This window comes from Carassius carassius, chromosome 43, assembly GCF_963082965.1.
Source record: "Carassius carassius chromosome 43, fCarCar2.1, whole genome shotgun sequence".
Classification (NCBI taxonomy): domain Eukaryota; kingdom Metazoa; phylum Chordata; class Actinopteri; order Cypriniformes; family Cyprinidae; genus Carassius; species Carassius carassius.
The window spans coordinates 9,905,575-9,924,920 of record NC_081797.1 but is presented as its reverse complement, the minus strand read 5'-3'; the positions used below and the strand labels follow the sequence as shown (position 1 = coordinate 9,924,920).

At 37.0% G+C, this 19,346-nt stretch overlaps 1 protein-coding gene across 13 annotated transcripts in view; it reads right to left on the bottom strand.

The window, feature by feature from the left end:
• The window catches only part of ppfibp2b (PPFIA binding protein 2b), a 62,798-nt gene that overhangs the window by 22,609 nt on the left and 20,843 nt on the right, over positions 1-19,346 (bottom strand). For 8 of the 13 annotated variants that reach the window (XM_059536647.1, XM_059536648.1, XM_059536651.1 and 5 more), the window contains exons 4-8: positions 11,182-11,268; positions 8,902-9,015; positions 4,944-5,081; positions 1,317-1,520; positions 469-561 (exon numbers count right to left, since the gene is read on the bottom strand). In XM_059536647.1, the coding sequence (XP_059392630.1) occupies positions 469-561; positions 1,317-1,520; positions 4,944-5,081; positions 8,902-9,015; positions 11,182-11,268 (636 nt within the window). Of the gene's footprint in view, positions 1-468; positions 562-1,316; positions 1,521-4,943; positions 5,082-8,901; positions 9,016-11,181; positions 11,269-15,262; positions 15,414-19,018; positions 19,129-19,346 lie in introns of those variants that run through there. The other 5 variants (XM_059536656.1, XM_059536658.1, XM_059536659.1 and 2 more) reach the window with 4 other exon arrangements.

Genomic DNA, 19,346 nt, shown 5'->3' with positions numbered 1-19,346 from the left:
AGCAAGGATGACAAGGGATAAGAAGGGGGAGCGGGGTTAAGCACCTGAGCTGTCCGATAGCGCTCCTCCCAATGCTGTCGTTCTACCTGAGTGTGCTCAACCGTGAGCTTCAGTGTAGAAAGCTTGGTCATGAGAGACTGGTAACAGACATGGAGGGAATAGGTGATAGAAAGCTGGAGGAAAAGAGAACGCAAGAGGGACGTTCATTATGCTGAGAGCTGAAGAGTTTGTGAGAGTGCAATGAACAATTGAATAAAAAGTCCTATTAGTATGTATAGAAGAGTTAGGGGATCAAAGCAAGAAGTTGCATTGACAAGAGTTTGCATTTGGGGATAAGCCAACATGGATAAAGAGAATGTTAGTAAATGCTGATGGGGCAGTTAAAGTTTGTAATGAACAAAACAGAACCACAAGAGCACCAATTACTAGGCTGAAGTCTAATAGGATTCCAGATTAAATTTAGATTACCTTAGTGGCTTTGAGCTTCCTCTCATATTGTGATTTCTCCCCCTCCAGTTCTTCAACTTTGCTCTTAAGAAGGCGAAGCTCTTGTAGCAAAGCCTGATGAATAAGCGGAAACAAAGAAGAATATTACAAACCACCTTGCCATGGCAAATATCCAGCCATTCTGGCAACAACTCCTGGAAAAACTATGCTTCTTAGGTACAGATCCCCTAAATTGAGTTTGCAGAAAAAATTAAACCCTGAGACTTTCCTGTGCATGAGGAAAAATTATCTTGTGTACACTCGAAAGTTCAAGGAGCTTTTTTTCTGCAAATCCACTTCAGGGGATCCATACTAAGGGCTTTCACATCAATACAAAGGAATTCAAGAGAAAGGGTTTGAACTGGCCAATGAAAGCCATAAACCGTGCAGTTAAACCACAAGAAAGCTCTGGAGATTCCTGGAAAACCTTATTAGTTTCTATAGGTAAGATACCTTGAGTCCTCAAATACTGTCAGAATTGATCAAGGAGAAAGAATCTAATAGGGTCACCACTAAGCCCACAGCCCTTCTGGAAGCTTTCTGGAACTACTCAGCAACCGTTAGCGTTAGTGAACTTCCATCATGCAGGTTTACACCCAAAATAAATCATAACATTCTGTCATTGAAACACACTGCAAACACCAATAACCATGAGATTCCCACAGTGGAGCCCACAGACACATTGGATTCACTGTAGGAAGAGTCAGTTAGTAGTAATTCCATTTGGAGTGTCCAAAAGTGAGATGGGGAATGGTTATGTTTTAGGGTAAAGCAAGGAGATAAAAACAGGGTCTTGAAGTAAGTCCACCACGTAATGAGGATCTGCCTACATTCTCTCCTCCGCTTCTACAGCGGCAGCTGCATTCCTCAGCATCCGATGCACCAAGGCCCACATCGGGGCTCTGGTCGAGAGCCTCCTGTGTGCCATTGTCCCCCAGGCTCTCCAGGGCCCTCTGCTCCTGAATGCGATTGCTGATTTCCTCCTGGAATTTACACATCTGCTCCTGTAGTTCACTAATTAGATTAACCACACTCTGAGAGAGCAAAAACAAGAAAGCCAGAAAAAAAAGGAAAACGTTGATCAGATTTGGAAACAGTTACACTTAGACATATATGGTCTTATGATTAATCTGAGTTATCTGAATAGGCATATTTTTTCTTTGGATTTGTGCAAGTATTTCTGGAGGTCCTTTAAAGGGATAGTTCACCCAAAAATGAAAATTCTGTCATTAATTACTCACAGTCATGTCATCCAAACCAGTAAAACCTTTGTTCATCTCCAGAACATAAAATAAAATATTTTTGATAAAATCGGAGAACTTTCTGACCATGCATAGACATTTCAGTTGCGTTACTGTCTATGCAGGAACAGAAAGCTCTCAGATTTCATGAAAAATATCTTAATTTGTGTTCTGAAGATGAACGAAAGCCTTATGGGTCTGGGATGACATTAGGGTCCACTACCAATTTTCAACAGTGTATATTCACATACCTTACGTGTTATCAGCATTATGTGTCATGCTTGAAATAATGTTCTTCTGTATAAATGGTAAACTGCCAGTAAAAAAAAAAAAAAAACCTACTGACCTACTTCTCAATTTAAAGAAGGGTCTATATGAGGACAAGCTTTCTGTGAACCATACACAGCATTTCAGAAAATAAAATGCAGGTGCTTGGGATTCAAATAAATGTCCAGATGAGTAATAAATAATAATTTAATACTTCATCTGGCACATATGACAGTACTACGTACTGATTACAAGATCTGACTTTAGCAAAAAGTATGTTAATATTCAGTTTGTTTTTCACTTATGAACACGTGAATGATTAGTCAGGCTAATCTTGGCTATTCTGACAGAAATGCAAAAGCTGTCAGCCAGAGGAAGTTTCATATGATATTCCCCACTGATACTAAAGCTGATGATAAGGCACACGTTCCAAGTTTATATTAAGCTCTATGCGAAAGGTTTGTGAGTGGGGGAGATGTGTGTGGTGAAAGTGTTTTGCGCCTGTGTATGTTCAAAGTGAATTTCTGCCATTCTGTCCCGCTGAACGGAGCCTTGCAGCTGTCACCCTTGAGGCCAGTGTTTGTTGATGCAACAAATGCAAGGAGAGCTCAGTTACAACACAACCAACAATGTGCCGTGATGCTATGGATTTATGAGAAGATGCAAGAAAGAGTGATTTACAAGACTGAGTCATTACTCAGTAAACCCAGAAATTTCAACATTAACCACCAGTCACAGAATATGCATATACTTTTGTAACAAGCAAGATGTGCGATTTTTACTGATTTGACTAGAAAGATTTAGGCTACACATTCAAATTTCAAAAAATGTATAAATGTGAAATGCAAAATGTACACACATTACTGAACAGCCATTAGCAGCTTTTCCTTCTGTTTTCGCTTCACTTCTAAAGGTGAATGACATCCATTGCAGATACGTGTTAAAAAGTGTGTGCATGTTTTGTGCAGCTGAACACTCGTCAAGACAAGCACTGAGCACTTCTGGCGTCTGTCATTTTATGTTCATCAAACTGCCTGTCACTGTCTCCCATTTAGGTCCACCGCATGCTTTTGTGCCTCAACTGATTAGCATCTTCCCTTATCAGCGCATTGCCTTTCTGGCACCGGGAGCATTTGTGGGAGGTAGGGTTTGGATGTGCATGTGTAATTGCCTGGGTGTGTGTACATAGCTGTAAATCATGTTTCTGTAAGCACACTGTCAGTGTGGAAAGGCTGAGGCTGTGTGATAACCCAACTCAAACGAATGACAAATACATAACAATGAGACATCTTTTGGCTCAGAGTCAAACTCCTTTCTGATTTGAGTTCTTGGTATACCTACCTGAAATCAAACACCATGAGAATGCTTACATACTTGTATAAAAAATTGAAGAGAGAGAGTTTTCTAATTACCAATGGCTTTTGAGTGAGGATACCAAGGCAAATGTATGCTCACTATGAAAATTCCAATGACTTTAAATTTCTATTCATTTCCATGGCTCTACAAGGCTGTGAATTCAAACTAAAATTTCTAGGTTTTCCCATGGCCCTTGGAAACCCGTCCACTTGCTGTTTAGGAAAATGCTTTGAAAAAAATACCATTCCATTTTTAGACAGAAAACCAGAGATGTAGTATGCTCAAGAAAAATAAAGCTCAGAACAGATGCTCCTTTAAAGTTTTATGGTGTTTTCCAGAGTCTCAGTTTAGTCTGTTGGCTCTGCACAGTGCATTACACTGTGAGTCCGATAAGTAATTAGGTGTTAAGAGGTGATAAAACTACAGGATCTACATACACACACCACAACATAAACAAACCACCACAACTTCCCTGTTCCCTAGTTATGTTTCCATGCGGCATATGGAAACAACAGATTAAATGTTAGCTCAAAACCTTTTGAGCATGTTTACTGATCTTGTATTTCAACACGAAGCTCTTGGTAATGACAATGTTGTGTCAAAAATGAGTTTCTCTTCAATAGGACCATATACTTTTTTATTAATATACCTCTAAATGTATATAACAACACATATACTGAAATGGCTGCTTCTGTGTGTGTGGATTCAATTGAATTAGAGCCAACAGGTGGACAACAAAGACAGACACACTCAAAAAGACCTAAATAACATCACCCAGTCAACAAATCTAAACCAGAATTACAAAGTATTCATCAGTATTATTTTATGAGGAAACAGGAAAACATAACAGTTGTCAGACAATTCCTGATATTAGGGGTGTCAAAATTACTGGTATATCGGTACCAAATTGATAATAAAATATAAAAGATACATAAATAAGTAATACTTTATACAAGCACACACAACTTAAACATTAATATTATATATATATATATATATATATATATATATATATATATATATATATATATATATATATATATATATATATATATAGTGTATAACTTAATATTTCTATAGTTTATATAGTACAAAGTGTTAGTTACTAAAATAAAAATAATGTTTACTTTTTTAGTTTAACTAAATCTGAAAATAATTCTCAATTACGGTCATTTAAATAAAGCTGAAAAGAAATAAAATTATTAGATGAAAACTTAAAAACAACAAAAAAGAATGCAAAAAAAATGCAAAAATAAATTAAGCCACCTAGAAAAGAAACTAATAATGATGAGTAAGCACATAACATTCAAGTTCAAACTAAAATGAAAAGGAAGAATATAAAAATAGAGGCTAAATTATTCTATAATATTTATTCAATTAAATTATTTGCTGTGATAATAAAATGGAGAATCATGAAAACAATGTTTTGGTATCGAGTACTAGTGCTGTGACATCTGCACAAACAGAGGAAGTAAACAGCCATGGGCTTAAATAAGTCTCATTTAGGGAACTACAATAATATGATGTTAAACAAATAAATCTCATAACAGATGAACCCACTGCCCTGTATGAGCTGACAGACTGACACAGTACCTCGGCTTTATGATGTTTCTGCTGTTCGTCCATATGGTTGTGTTCCTCCTCCATGCCGACTAGCTTGAGTTTCAGATAGGAAACTTCATCCATGAGTTCCAGTTTCTGCGTCTCCAGTGAGGTTCGGCTGACGAGCTCCTAAAGCAGACACACATGTTGGCGAACACATGGTGACACACAAACACACCCACACAGTTGTACTGTATACAGTGACAATCACACAGCACACAGACGCTCCTCGCTGCTCCACTGGCCAAGTTCTCTCATAGTAACACTTAGGCCGAAGCTAAGCGCCGCTAAATATACTCAAGCAATGAACGCTATTTTTACTTCCTCGGACTCTCTGGTGCCTGTATGTGAGAAAGTCGGGAGGGCCAAAAGAGGGAAACTTTGTTTCTCAGCATTCCTGATACTATGGGCTAAATTCAGCAGGGCTCTGAGAACCTTTGTTAACAAGTGTTTAAAAAAGGGCATATATTGTTTTGTGCACATTAAAAACCTAAAAGTATTGCAGTGAAACAATTATGGTATCATGTGGTAAAACTGTGGTATTTTGATATTTACTATTGTGGTGAAGGATTACAATATTCCTAAACCATACAAAACTACACAGTATTACAATATAGTATCATGTAGAAAAGGTCCACCTCATGCCCATTTCTTTATTAAACCGTTTGACAAATTTATTCAAATTTTCATACAAGTGCAAAAAAAAAATGTCAGCAGATTTCTTGTGGTCCTAGTTATGCTCATGTCTAGCATCGCCCTCAAACACACTGACTGAGGATTTCAAATAACTGCACTTCCTCTTTCACCGCATCACTTCCTCATTGTAGTTTCTGAAGAAGAACACAAAAGTCCCATGTTGTTCTAATGATCAGAAAGCTCAGATTGTGTGCTCATGTCTCTAAATCTATTTTCTCATATTAGTTTAATCTAATAGAAGCATCCAATTTTTCCTTCAACATTAGGCCTAAAAAAAAAAAAAGTTTTTTTTTCCGGTTGGTTGTCAGTTGAGGTCATTGGTCGGTAGGGATTTTTTTATTTTTTTATTTTTTTTCTCCAGTGGCAGTTTTACACACACACACACACACACACGCGCGCGCTGATTTTAAATGTGTGTACCGGTACTTTTACGACAGTGATTCTGTATTCCCGTTTAAAGTCTGTTGTTGCCATAGACACGCAAAACGCACACACACACACAAAAAGCCTTCGCGGGAGTTTGACAGGCGATCTCATAGTAGATTAACATGGAGGATTTGAACTTGAAAAACGGAGTGTACAGACATCTTTTTGTAGTCAAACAACATTCTTTGTTATGTTCATTTATGTGGTTTATTTGATTTTGATGCTATAAATTAACTAGAAGCAAGAGACGATCAGTTAGTTTTAACTGATGATCTAACTTACAGCGATCTGTTCGACACATTCAAGAGCCACAAAACGGTATTTATTGTTTACATTTCTTTAAAAAATGACCACATTTGAAAGGTGAAATAACCAAATGAGACTTTGTTTCATATTAAAAGTAAGCTGGTAATGTTAATGTCCTGTCTGTCAGCATGTTGTCAGTGCCCTCTCTGTTCCGCGATATATTGTTTACTCCCCCCTCCCCCCGTGTTTCTCTTAATGTTACGATTTCCAAACCTTAAGTTATAGCTCACTTTAGGAATTGACAGTTAAAGGGTTTTGATGCAATACTTAATGGTTTTTAACGGATTACTTAAGTGTAAAACAGTATTTAAAGGAAACTGTAATTTAATTAACGATGTGTGAAAGACCGTTCTTCCCCAGTCTCATAAAATAAATTTGGGTCGCACATAAATTGACAGGGTCGGTCGGAAACCGGAACCAAACAAATTTTTTTTTAGGCCTTAGCTGCTATAGGGAAATAACGAGAAGAATATCAACATGCAGTAAATGGTAAAACTGTTTGCTTTACAAACCAGTGTGTTCATAATTAAGATAATACATTAAAATAATATGGTAAGACAACAATTGATGAGATTGGAAGCTAGACCCATAGAATTTGCAAATGGCTGCGCCCACTTTTATGGGAAGAAAAAGGCGGATATAATGGAATTGAGAAATTGTTGATACAATGAAAACAACACAAAGTTTCCTGCTAGACTGATGATCTTTTGCTTCTGTGAAATACAGTGAACATGAGTCACAATCAGCCACCAATGTCACAATCTAGATCATACAGAAGGAGTTTTCGACCGTTTAAACTCCAAGACCCTAAATGGCCATAATTAATATTTAAAGGCTCAATGGCTTTTACAGTTGTATGTGATTTACTGGATATGGGTTATGGATATATTTTTTTTTACAAATATTTTTAAATTGGCATTTCTAATAAAATATTATACAGCTTTGAATAGCTAGAAAAATGTATATTCATACAATGTACAAAAACACCCATGTAATAACCTACTAAACATCCAGGTCTAGTGCAGTTTATTAAAATAAATAAATACTTAAATCAGTCCGAGGCTAACTTTTACTTTACTTCAAATTAATGTGAACTTTTCAGAATAAAATAAATTTTACAATGTTGCATTTTCATTTTTTTGCTATTTTTCTTACAATAATAATATTTACTTTTCTAAATTTATATAACAACTTAAAAACACCTAATGCAATTAAAACAAACAAACATGAGGGCTTAAATTGAATTAAGCATTGACATTTCTATTAAAATCTTTTGAATCTCCTGCAGTTCCTTCAGAAAACCTCTAGGGGTTCACAAACTTGCACTTGGGGGGAAAGCCATTATCATAATTAATAAACTATTAAACAGCTCTTTGCACTATTGGTAAGCAATACAGCACATTTCAACATCATATTGAACAAAGAAGCCAACAAAGAACAATGGTATTTAAGAAAACTGCCATGTCTAAGCTGTGAGTTTACTTGCCCCATGAGCAAGGAGAACATGAGGGCTCTCTCCATCGCTCCATCTCAGCATTCCATCTCGATATGATTGTTGGCACAGCCGTCCTGTTATGGAATCCTGAACATGATCCCAGGCAAAGTGGGCATTTCTCACTAATATAACCTTAAATTGGTATGAAACTGATGTGGTATGTCAAACTATATAATATGATCAGATTATATAATTTCTAAATTAATTGTATTATTCTTTATAAATCTAAATAACATTATACTATTTTATATCATTGTGTTATAATGAATATTAGTTATAATAATTTTAAATATTATTTCATGAATTAATAAATAATTGACCCGCAGAATAAAAAAAAAAAAAAAAAAACTTTTTGTGCAAAACACACTAATCATTTAACCTTTTGTACACAATGACTCAAATCCGTCTGAGTAAGTCTGTGTATTTCTTCAGCAGATACTAAAAACATTAATATTCTCTCCACAAATAAGCATTCATTTCTGTGGTTTCACTTGGCAATACTAAAGGAACATAGCGGTTTCAAAAACAGTAATTTAGAAATTATACTAAACCATTTCTCTATGCAAATCAAACGGACAGTTGCCAGCAAACAGCCACTAACATAGTGACTAAAAGAGTTTCATTACAAATCCACCATCTTAAGCCAGTTAATCACACAGTAAACATACAAAAAACATGCACTTTCCTCATACTTTATCATAACAACATCCACACAAACAAACAACTAACTTTGCAGAGACATACATAGATATAAAGGTTTAAAGGTATAATTTAAACCCACATCCATAAATCAAGTACACTGAAAATATGAACCAAGTCTGAACATTTAATCTGAATCAAGTCTACACAGTTACATCTGAAACTGATGGAAAACCACAGATTGCTCAAGTTTCAGTTTTAGAAAGTGTTCACAATTTCTTCAACCAAAACCATCATGTAGAAGATTGAATTATTTTAAATGTCTCTTCTTTATTTCTCGCTGATATCTGCTTAAAACTTGACGTAAATGACAGCATGTGATCTTACCTGCTGGAGCATTTCCTCAGTAGAAATGAGTTTGTGATGATGTTCTTCCAGGGAACTTTCCAGATCTCTGATCTTTTCTCCTTGCGCTTCAACCTGGTCAGTGAGAACACTCACCTAAAACCAACAGACAGCAGACAACTTTCACTCAGGCTAACATGAAACCTGGCCAGTGTTTCTCGGTCGTTTCCTCCTACAGATATGCTAACTGACGATTGCAACACACATGCAACTCCAAAGTCCAAACAGCAGAGAAATGTAGTCCTTCAAATGTGCAAATTTGGGTTAAAAACAGCCATTCCTTAGCCCTGACACACTTCCATGCTAACATGTGTGCCTGCTTGAGTTTCAATTGTTTTGAAAGTGTCCTTTTGTTCAGCACCAACTGAAAGACTGCCAACCAGCAGGACAGGTAAAAGGAGAAGAACAACACCTTGAGGGCATTAGGAGCCAATCACGTTCATCAGTGTTTTAGAGCTCAAGACAATGCACCAATCAGAGAGCAGGAGGGGCAGGACTATGGAGAAGGGCAACTTTTTTGACACTTGTTGCAGAGTTAGACAACCTAACTTCTTAAAGGTGAAGTGTGTAACTTTTTTATGTTATAATACTTTCTACAAGTAAGCCTTTAATACTCTGTGGTTATTATAAAACATTTCCTAGATTTGTTTGAGTGCCAACTACTAATAATTAATTTTCAATGTTCTTAATACAGTAATAAATTATTAAACTGTGCTGAGGAGAGGTTTGCTAGTATTTTCCTAATGGTTTGTGCACATCAAAAACGAAGCGAATATTCACATTTTTACATTACTCGCTCTAGATTACTCAGTGTTTTTTGCATCACTCATGTTAATAAAAACAATTTTCCATTATCTGATTCAACCGGATGTCAAACTGGACGTGTCGATAACCTCTTTGCTGATTGGCTTGTGTGACAACTTGTCATGTGAATTTCTCACTCGAGTTGAAATTTTTCAATTTGTGCAGAACACATGATTGAAGCCTTGTTTATATTTTTGCATCTGCTCTGCAGAGCGAGCCTCTGCTGACTGCACACACATCTTCCCAAACGGACGAGTGTTTATACTTGTCGTGTTCACCATTGTATTAATCTTTAAAATGACAGGGGGCGACTCTGAGAATTTGTCTGCTAAAACCATCGGGAATCAGCGGTGAGACCGTGAGAGGAAGTAGGACTTAGCATCTCACGTAGAGTTGATAAACGAATTAATTTCTTAACGTATAAATGTGTTGGGTTGTGGGTTCATCTTAAGGACACAAGCGAAAATTTTGAAATGTTTTTTTTGTAGTACATTTCACCATACACACACTACAAAAGAATCATGTAAAACCCATAAAGCTTGAGATTTTTTGTGTAATTAGAACAAAATACTGTACATGGATATAATAAAAAAACTTATTTCTCATTAATATATACAAAACAACATTAAGCAGGAGCCACATGCAAAGTTTTGGTGTGCACAAACCATAAGCAATCTGACATACAGATTATGTTTGATGGATGATAAAATGCCTCACTAAATGAAATCCTTAGCTAAATCTAAGGACCAAAATTTTATAGAGACTAGAGATGGGTTAGTTTCACCTGGGCTAGTAAACAACTGCTTAACAACCACCTAGTAAACAACTTAGTAACCACCTAGAATACACTAGCAACCACCTAGCAACACTCTAGCAACCATCTAGAATAACCCTGTGACCAACTAGATGCCCTAGAAACCACCTAGAAACCATCTGTAGACCCTGAAAACAGAAATAGTAATCTGTGGCATTTTTATATCATATTTATTAACTGAATGATATATAAGTCAGCAGATACATATTCAGGACAAATATTTACTTTTTACAGCTGGATGTCTGCTTTGGAAAAATCTCTGTTAAATGAACACAAATAAGAATGCTAGTTTACAGTAAACACATACCATTCAAAAGCTAAAAATAGGCTAAACTCTCACTGTGGTGTCCACCATCAAGGCTTCGTAAAATGTCGAGTTACACCAACCCCCTAACCTGTCTAAAGATTGTCCCATAGCTATGTGATCTACGACCATCCCATTGTGCATTAGACAGGCAGCTGTGTCACCAAGGGCTGCAGCGCGGCAGTGTCACATGTCTCTATGTTCACAGAGACACCACAGTCCCCCGGTTTGACCCTGGGAGGTTTTACAAGCATGTTGGCTAGTTGTCTTCTAATTGTGTTGACACTGTGACTATTATGCTGAGTTGAAATGCCTTGGAGGCCTGAGTGAAAGATCTCACCTGGAGAACCAGAGACTCTTTGTCCCCTTCTAATCTCGCCAGCCGCTCTTGATAGGTCTCATTGTTGCTTGAGCACTGGAGGTTAACCTGTGGAGACACACACGTGTACATGTGTTTTTACACAGAGAAGTCTTCTGGATTGTAAGTGAACTTCTGCGACTTGATCACTTTAAGTGGCTGTTTTTCCTCACAAAAACCCAAATATCCCCTAAGTTGTTTCAGGTTATAATCACATTGTGGGGACATTCATGGACATTCCATAGGTGTAATGGTTTTTATACTGTACAAACTGTATTTTCCCTTACCCTACCCCTACCCCTAAATATACCCCTAACACAAAATCTTCTGCTATTTTAGATTTAACCCTCTCAGGCTCAAATTAAGTTTTAGTAACTTAGTAACTTTAGTAACCTTTAGTAAAGTTTTTAGTACTCCAGATACATAAAATATATATCTGGAGTAATAAGGTTTTTAGTTTTTAACTGTTGCAAATCAGCAACGCCTGCCTTGAGAGGGTTAAGAAAAGATTATTCCTTATGATTTTTAAGCTGTTTTCCTCTCAGGGACCAAAATAATAGCCACACAAGGTAAAATATTACTGGTATTACTATACTTGTGGGAATTTGGTCTCCATAACGTAGGTAATACCAGGTACACATACACAGAAACTGAAAGTCATAAGAGAGGTGTGCAAGAGGAGAAGCTAACCTGCTTGACCACTTTTATGAACCTGTGGTTAAATGTGATAAATGACATACTGGCGCCAAAAATTAACTGACAGCTTTGACATCCATTCAATAGAAACAATAAAGGAGGTCATTACAAATTAATAAGGTCATTTGCATAAGGTTTGAGGGTCACAAAAACCATGGAAAAGGAAACAACAGCATGAAGTGCTGACAGAGAGACCGACAGAGAGACAGACAGACAGACAGACAGACAGACAGACAGACAGACAGACAGACAGAGAGACTGACAGACAGACAGACAGACAGACAGACAAACAGAGAGACAGACAGACAGACAGACAGACAGATAATGACATAGAGACTGACAGACAGAGAAACTGACAGACAGACAGAAAGACAGACAGACAGAGAGAATGACAGAGACTGACAGACAGAGATAAAGACAGACAGATAGACAAACAGAGAAACTGACTGACAGACAGACAGACAGAGAGAAAGATAGAAAGATAAAAAGATAATCGGTTCCTGTGCCGCTTGAACTGAAGTGCTGTACCGATCTGTCATGACACATTAAAGCCACAAAACTGTATTTATTGTTTGAATTTCTTTAAAAAGATGAAAATATTTGAAAGCTGAGACTTTGTTTCATACCAGAAGTAACCTGCTCTGTATTGTCTGTCGGTGTATTGTCAGTTTCCTCTTTGCTCTGCGATGTATTTGTGTATCACTGCATGAGATTGGGATGTGTGATGCGAGAGCGGCATGGTTTGTCAGACTTAGCAATAGTAACTAAGTGATGGTAACTAAGTAAGTGTCTTTGCGAAAAGGAAAATTTTTCAGCAAATATGGAGAGACAGATAGAACATTTACCAATTTAGCATAACAAATTATCATAAGCTGAAAAATGTTTAATGATCAAATAAATCTTCTGCCCATTCAGACTATATCTGCAGAAAACACGTCAGTAAATACAGTATGTCGCAGCGTGCAAGATAAGACACTGTCACTTGTCAGCACTAAGCTAGCAGAGCCACACGGATAATCTCTGTCCTTTAAAAGCTTTTGCTGTGTCCAGGGCTGTCAATTCTCACAATAAAGCTGTCTACTCAGGGTTTACAGGGCCGGCTGTCTGGAGGAGTTACAGGGTTATGCCTCTCTAAAGGCAGTGCTCAGTCCTCAAACATGAGGCTTTCATTGCATTGCATAGTAATTGCAGTCTACAGCAAGTTTAAACTCTTTTTTATTTTCTGGGAAACAGGTAATGAGAAGAAAGCCTGATTTCAGAAGAAAATGTGAGGAACTCCAAAAAAATAGTTATGTAACTCTTCAAGTGAGTAAGTATGAACATATTGTGAGAAACAGCTCACCAAACTCTATATATCACTTCATAAATGTTATACTACAGATTTGACTTGCCTTCATGCCAACAACTAAACTGTGTACTTCACAGCTTTAATGAGGGACAGAACTATAATCCCATAAAGCATTGCTAATGATATCATCTTATTAAAAATGCTGGATAAATTTAAAACTTTATTTAAAGATGTCATGTATATATTTAAGTAGTAGTGCTTAATAGGGGTGGGCATGTTGCTAAACAGTTCTTTTGATGTCATGGACAATATACTGATCGGCGGGGAGTCTTTGCAGAATTATGGGTAATGTAGTTTTTCACCAAGAATTCTGCTGTTGAACATGATTATTTAAAAAATAATGTGGACTGATGATTTCAACAAATGCAAATACATTGCAGCTTACAGTAGTTCTGTCTTTAACGGTTTATAAGTTATCATTATGCCTTTCAGTGGAGCTAGCTTTAACATGGAAACCATATAAACATCAACTGGAACATGAATTTACAATGAACTAAAAACCCCAAACCCACAGAAAGCATCTTTGTTTCAAGTTCAAAGAGTGAGATTCATGATGCTCTCTAGAACACCAATTCAATTTATTACCTCACCAGAGAGATGTTTATAAGCAAGACAACCCACAGGGCCTGGAATTTCCCCCTTTTTCATGTCCCACTGCCTGCTTGCAGAACTGTAAAGGCCTGAAATGACTTCCGAAGAAACTACAGTGATCATTATTACCCCACTGTCCAAGAATGTATGACAATATTGAGAATTTTACAGTACAACCCCTCCCTGCAATACAGTAATGCGTTCCATTCCTCTTCCAACCCAGCATTTTATACTGTTACACCTTGTGAAGTATAATTACTGTAATTTCTTTCTTACTTTGGAATGCAATGGCCGGTTGAGTTTTACATCGCGTGCCTTTCTTCAAAATTACACATTCTTCCCCATCTCCGGCTTACCGCAATCCCACAATGCCTTGTAAACCACATCAACCATGGAAAACAAGCTTTTCCACACCTCTTGCACTTAAGAACAGGTGTGCACATTGATGTTCGTACTCCCACCTTTAAATTGAATTTTACTGCCTGATTTACTACTCCAAGTATCAAGTGTTAGTCAGTGAAAGCGTTTTTGTTTGTGTTCAAGAACATGAGCTCAGAATCATTGAAGCTGGACAGGATAAAAAGCGCTTTTGTACTATTGCAAATCAGAAGTTCCTGGCACATATCCACACCAGCACAATACTGCTTGTCGTTTTGACAACAACAACAACCAATTCCACATAAATCCAACCACTCTATATCAGTCTGCTCGTCCGGGTAACAGAAACCGCCACTACTTTCACACCTCGTATCACCTCAGACTCACGTTTCATACATCTGTCGCCATCTAGGGTCATTATATTTAACTAAAACTGAACTTAAACCGAAAAAAAAAAAACCGTATAAAGTACATTTTTTAGCTTGTTGCCAAATCAGTATATTAATTTTCACTTAGTTTAACTCGATGTATAAAAATAACTAAAACGAGAACTGAAATAATAATTCAATAAATATTACATAGACTTTAAAAAAACTTGCTAAAAACACAACAAAATTACAAAATTAAAATGGAAAGTAAACAATAAAAACTAATTCATAATAGTAAAACAAACTGCAGTATCTCAAAAATAATAAAATAATAACAGCACCATCTTGCATCTCACTTAGCAATTGTTGTGAAAATCAGGTCTTCATAATTAATATTGTAATGTTGTGTAGTATCATCATGGTGTTTGTCTTGTTGCTATGCTGATTGTTTTGTATTGATTGATTGACTATTTTTTTCTTAGCGGAAACACACAGCTAATGATCATAAATAATTTAAGCTCAAACCAATATTCCATAATAAATTTTAAAATAATGACTGGTTGACTGTGAATGGTACCTTTCTTATTATATATTGCTCAAAAAAAAAAAACCTGTAATAAAAGCTGAATGGAAATATCCATAAAGTGGATAATTTACAGTAAAAGCAGACATTTCAACTTACCTTTTTAAGCCAAGTAAAATGCTTATAAAAGTCAATTTCCTTCTCCATGCTGAAGGCCCATCTCGAGCCGTTATAATAAAGGAGCGACTGCAGCGGCTGGCTGAGATCTGAGCTCTGGGTTTCAGTGACTCTGTCTGCCTGTTTTTAAAAGTCGCCTCCTCCTTCTCCTCCTCCTTCTATATTGGCTGCTTAAGACAGGAGCTCTTAACATGCTGAAGCAACTGCAAAAACCTCATTTCTAAAGGCAGACGTCTGTCCGAGACCCCTTGCATCTGCTGTCCAGCCAGACACTTAGAAGTTCAATGTGTGTGTGTGTGTGTGTGTGTGTGTGCGTGTGTCAGACGCAAAACATCAATCCACAACTTCCACTCCCTAATGTTGCTTACTAGTAAACACCATTCAGCTCCCTCTTTCACATGCGAAAGGCTCTATATTTGTAATTTTCCCCTCCCTTTCTTTCAACATTTTTCTATTCTCTGTGTGAGACAGTGGCTCCAATTAAGTTCCGAAACAAACCAGTGTCTCTGTTTAAACACAGCTATAGACAGAGAGGGGGACATTTACAGTCACGCTGCCTTCCAGCGCTCCCCCATCTGTTTTTACTCAAGACTGCAACCCATTAGACCAAAGACCCTGCTTCCTGTGGAAGACATCCATCCATTTCTAAGTGTCTTTTTAACTTTACAAGCAACCCTGCTGTCCAGTTGTCTCCTTCGTGGACAAACGCAGCTGAGAGAAAGACTGTGAAGAGACTGACAAGCACAAACTGGCCTGGTTAATACTAGATAACAACTTAATAACCTTCTGATCTTGTCAGGCCTGTAGGTTAACATGCCACTATGTAAGCTGCTATATCATATAATTAACTTAGAGATTTAAAGAGATTTTTTTTACTTAAAATTAATATTCTGTCATCGTTTAAGGCATGGTCACATTAGCAAAATTTCACTAAAAACTCCACAGTGTTGCTAGCATTACGCAATGTAATATGAAGCATCACTCATATATGTCACTTTCAAACTAAGTATCTTTCTGATGGTCTTCGCAGAAGGTTTGTATGTCCAATTTAAACATGATAGAAATCTGTGTGAGGTGCTTTATCCCATTATATTTAACTCCCAACTGCATGAATTCCCACTAAAATTACTGGATTTCACCAGCAAAATTTTGCAGAGCAACGGTAAATGTAACCGTACATACAGTATATACATACCTATATGTAATTTTACTGTAAAATAAAATGTTTTTGGAAATTAGATGAATAACCATATAATTTAGGGAAAACTGTAAAAGGACATTCCCAGAAGTTGTATAACACGTGTAACAAATATGATGATGTAATTTTTGTTATTATTCGAGTTACATTTTATGATATTTGGTAAATGTTTAGAAAAAGTGTCATTATATCATATCACTTGATGAAATATATGGTTTAGGATATATGGCTTCCTGTAATACCTTAAGCTGTAAATGAGTCAAGAATAAGTCTAATTCATGGACAAATCCTTCAGACAAGTTTTGTGTAATGATTCAGCTCATTAAAAATTATTCATTCACAAATCAAACACTGTCAGGAAGAGCTAGTGTGGACTTTTCAGTGATAGTAATGAGATGAATTTTAGTCTGTTTGTCACAAAGCTATCATATAGCTTCAGAAGACCTGAAATATAGTGCATGAGTCATATAGACCACTTTAACGGTATGATATTTTTGTTATTTTAGAGCTTCACAGCCCCACTGGAAACAGCATACACAATATTCTTTACAAATTCACTTTTGTGCTTCACAGAAAATGATCCTTCACGTTTTGGGTGAGTAAATGGTTAACTATCCACATGTTTTCCCACAAAAAATAATACAAAATGCTAAAACATTCAGTATGGGACTTGTGATGGTTACCAGGCCTGAGTTTCAGCCAATATGCCACACCATCCTCATTACAACCACTTTATAGTATTCCCTCACTTTCCCCAGCATTTCCTGTTTGCGTCATAGGGAGTTTTGTGTACTACGCAGAGCGGTGGGGATACGGTCACCATGGGGACTGTTGTCAAAATTGTTAAATGCCTATAGACGAAGTCAACAAAGGACTTTGGCTATTTTGCATTGTCTTTTGGTGTATTCAAATGAACTTTTTCCATTCTAAGACTTCAAAAACATATTCTTCTAAGCGAGGCAGGCTGCGATTATGTCAGCTATCAAGCCATATTAAAGGTTCCACCCTGAGATCAAGCACAGACGATTGTGTCTTATTACCGTAGCATGCAACTTATCCAGAGCTTTGAGAGTTGAGCTGCACCTGGCAGAGTCTCTGATCCTGACAGCTGCAGAGCTGGAGACACACCAGACACACGTGCACACGCATACACAAACAAGAGTAGACGTATTTAAATACTATCAAACAGACACGCTTTACCTACAGACAGGTTTCGGGTCAGGTCATAAGATGAACAACCTCTCTTATCTCGTTTCTGCAGCTCCCGCAAACATTCCTCATGTGCATGTAAACACGGGTCAGATACGGCGTGTATGAACAAAGCGTAATGTGGCCCCTTTAATGTGAACGCCTCACTATCGGGACTTGATCACATTTCCTGCAGTGTTTTTACCGGCTCTAATTAGGAAGCGTGAGTGTTTTTGATCCCACTCAGAAACAGCTCAAAGGTCTGCTGTCTTGTAGAAGGGCCCTTTTGATTTTTAGGAGGCCCCTTTAAGATGCGATCACTTTAGCGAAATTTCTGAGAAATTTCATTGACAAAAAAGGTCCACTGTGGGATAGCTTACACAAAAAGGAAAATTTAAAAAAAATTAATTAATCATTCACTTGTTATAAACCTGTATGAGTTTGTTTCTTCTGTTGAACACAAAAGAGGATATTTTAGAATATGTCGGTAAACCAAACTGTTGACGGTAGCCATGACATTTTTTTTTCATACTATGGATACCAGCAACTGTTTGGTTACCAACATTCTTCAAAATATCTTTTGTGAAACTCACTCAGGTTTGGAACAACTTGAGAATGAATAGTTCTTTATTTTTGAGTAAACTATCCCTTTAATAGAGTAGCAATGTATAAAGCACAGCTCACACACAAGCCGCTTTCAAACTTTGCAGCTTTTTGTTTATTAAACTCACAGTGAGGTCTATTTGAAACTATTTTGAAATCTGCATGGGTACATCTTATGCCCTTACACAAAATTCCCCAGTGGCATGGATTTCTATTAACATGACTGAATTGTGTCCACAAAAATTTAGCTGAAGAGGGTACATTATGAACCACACAGGATTTTCATGTCAAAGAAGGCACCTATTAATCACTACAAACCAATGATAGTTCAAATGTGTTTACCAGCTTAAAACGTAGTTTTGGCCTGATTTTGTTCAAATTATGTGTCAGTAGTTGTTCTTCAACTTCGCTTAAAGTAATGTGAGCTTAGCTTTAGGTCAGATCCCTGCAAAAATCATGGCCCTTGATTGATCCTTGGGCTCCGCCAACAGGTTGCTTATGCTCTTTCTGAGATTTTCTATGTTCATTGACCAGTAAATCACCACAGGCAACTGATGAGAATCATGTGCAAGCATTTTGGATTAGAATACACAAATAACTGTCTAAATGAACCTTGTGACTGTTTTTGCCAAAAACAAATACCAGCAAAACAAGAAAACACTTTTCTGAAAAAGCAAGTATGCGTGCATTGTCAAGTTACAAATCAACAAAATAATCCAGTAGTATAAAACTCTTAGCTGCAGACTTACCCTAGAGGAGATGAAGCCGAGCTAAAGGTGACCGGATCGTTTTTTAATGCAAAGCAAAACAGCAAAGAGAAAGGAGAGAGTAACTGCGTGGAGAGAGGGATATGAGGGAAGAAAGGGAGAAGAGGCAGGAAGCACAGCCCTATCAATGTCTCAGAGGGGATCCAAACTCTTTTAAAAACATCCAAGCAACATACACGCATACGCATGCAAATCCTGGGCCAGAAACTGCCTTTGGGACACATGAGAAAAGACACTGTATTAGTCAGGAGTCTGGACTTAAAGGTATAGTTCACTCAAAACTGAAAACTTTCCTAATTTTCATAATGTA